This window comes from Austrofundulus limnaeus, unplaced genomic scaffold (genome assembly GCF_001266775.1).
Source record: "Austrofundulus limnaeus strain Quisiro unplaced genomic scaffold, Austrofundulus_limnaeus-1.0 Scaffold74, whole genome shotgun sequence".
Classification (NCBI taxonomy): Eukaryota; Metazoa; Chordata; class Actinopteri; order Cyprinodontiformes; family Rivulidae; genus Austrofundulus; species Austrofundulus limnaeus.
In genome coordinates this window covers 611,131-612,296 of record NW_013952476.1, presented here as the reverse complement: position 1 = coordinate 612,296, position 1,166 = coordinate 611,131, and the positions used below count along the sequence as shown (strand labels likewise).

Sequence of the window (1,166 nt, the reverse complement as noted above, 5' to 3'; positions counted from 1 at the left end):
CTTCTGAGGGAGGTCTTCTAAGACCAGGGTCAAAAACAGGTGGAAATGTTTATTCCCCCTCGGAGTGACCCCTACAACTCATTAGAGAAACTCTTGGCTCATTGATGATTCAGCAAAACAGCTCCACCAAATGTATCTGCTACAGCTGTCTGGTTCTTTACTGCAGGTCCTGTGAATGTGTAGGCGTCATGCAAACTGTAAACAAATTTATTTCACTAAAAGGCACAAACAAACACGCCTAACCGGTCAACATTCTTAAGAATACCAACCTGCATCCCTGGCAGCCTTTTCTGCCCGGGCCTGCAGGACCTCGGCGCTCGGCGGCTCCTCTCTGCGGTGCTGCTGGGCCGACAAAGGCACCAGGGGGATCTCTGGAAGCTTCTCTCTCCACTCTGAGCCGTCCTGCTCGATCAGCAGCCGGGTGATCCTGAAGGACACGGATCACRGTTTTAAAAAGGAAGAAAGACAGGGACAATTTTGGTTTGTCTGCAGCAAGTCTTGCTGACGTACTGTATGATAGTGTCTGGAAATGTTAACACTTTAACTATGAAAGAATTCATATTAAAAATAAATAAATTCTACAGAATTAATAAGAAGCTAATAAAAAAGCTAACACCTTGGTGAATGAACTGGACAAGAAGTGTAAAGAGAACAAATAAAAGAAGGTAAAAGCTGCTGCCAGTGGATCATTATAGTCTTCATGGTAAGAGTGTCTGTTCATGAGATAGACATACTGTAAATGCAGACTGAAAACTAAGGCTCAAACTGAAAATCATGTGAAAATTTAAAAATAAATCTTGTGAGCAGCAGAAGACTGACGGACACCCGTCAATCTTTATATTTCTAGTATTTCTTCTGTTTTTACGACAATAAAAAAACAACATTGTTTTGAAGAGAATATTTTCAGCTAAAATATAACTGAGGTTTATTAGAGCTGGGTGTGTTCTCTTTCTGCACGCTGGGGAGGTCAGAGAGAAAAGGAAGAATCCTACAGCTGCGACAGACAGACTGGGTGAAAAAGAACAAAACTACGTTAAGATGTTAATTTTTAAACAAGCTGAAAACATGAAGGAGTAAGAAGAGTTTGTCTGCAAAGGATCTGGGGTTGGATTTATAAAACTGGCGTACGCACAATTTGAGTCCAGAAACTTGCGTACGCCACTTTT

The 1,166-nt window shown here is 41.6% G+C and overlaps 1 protein-coding gene across 1 annotated transcript in view; it reads right to left on the bottom strand.

Moving 5' to 3' along the window:
• LOC106519258 (sperm-associated antigen 1) overlaps positions 1 to 1,166 on the bottom strand; it is a 33,023-nt gene that overhangs the window by 7,908 nt on the left and 23,949 nt on the right. Inside the window, exon 13 of the mRNA XM_014010838.1 lies at positions 270 to 427. Within this exon, the coding sequence (XP_013866292.1) occupies positions 270 to 427 (158 nt within the window). The remainder of the gene's footprint in view (positions 1 to 269; positions 428 to 1,166) is intronic.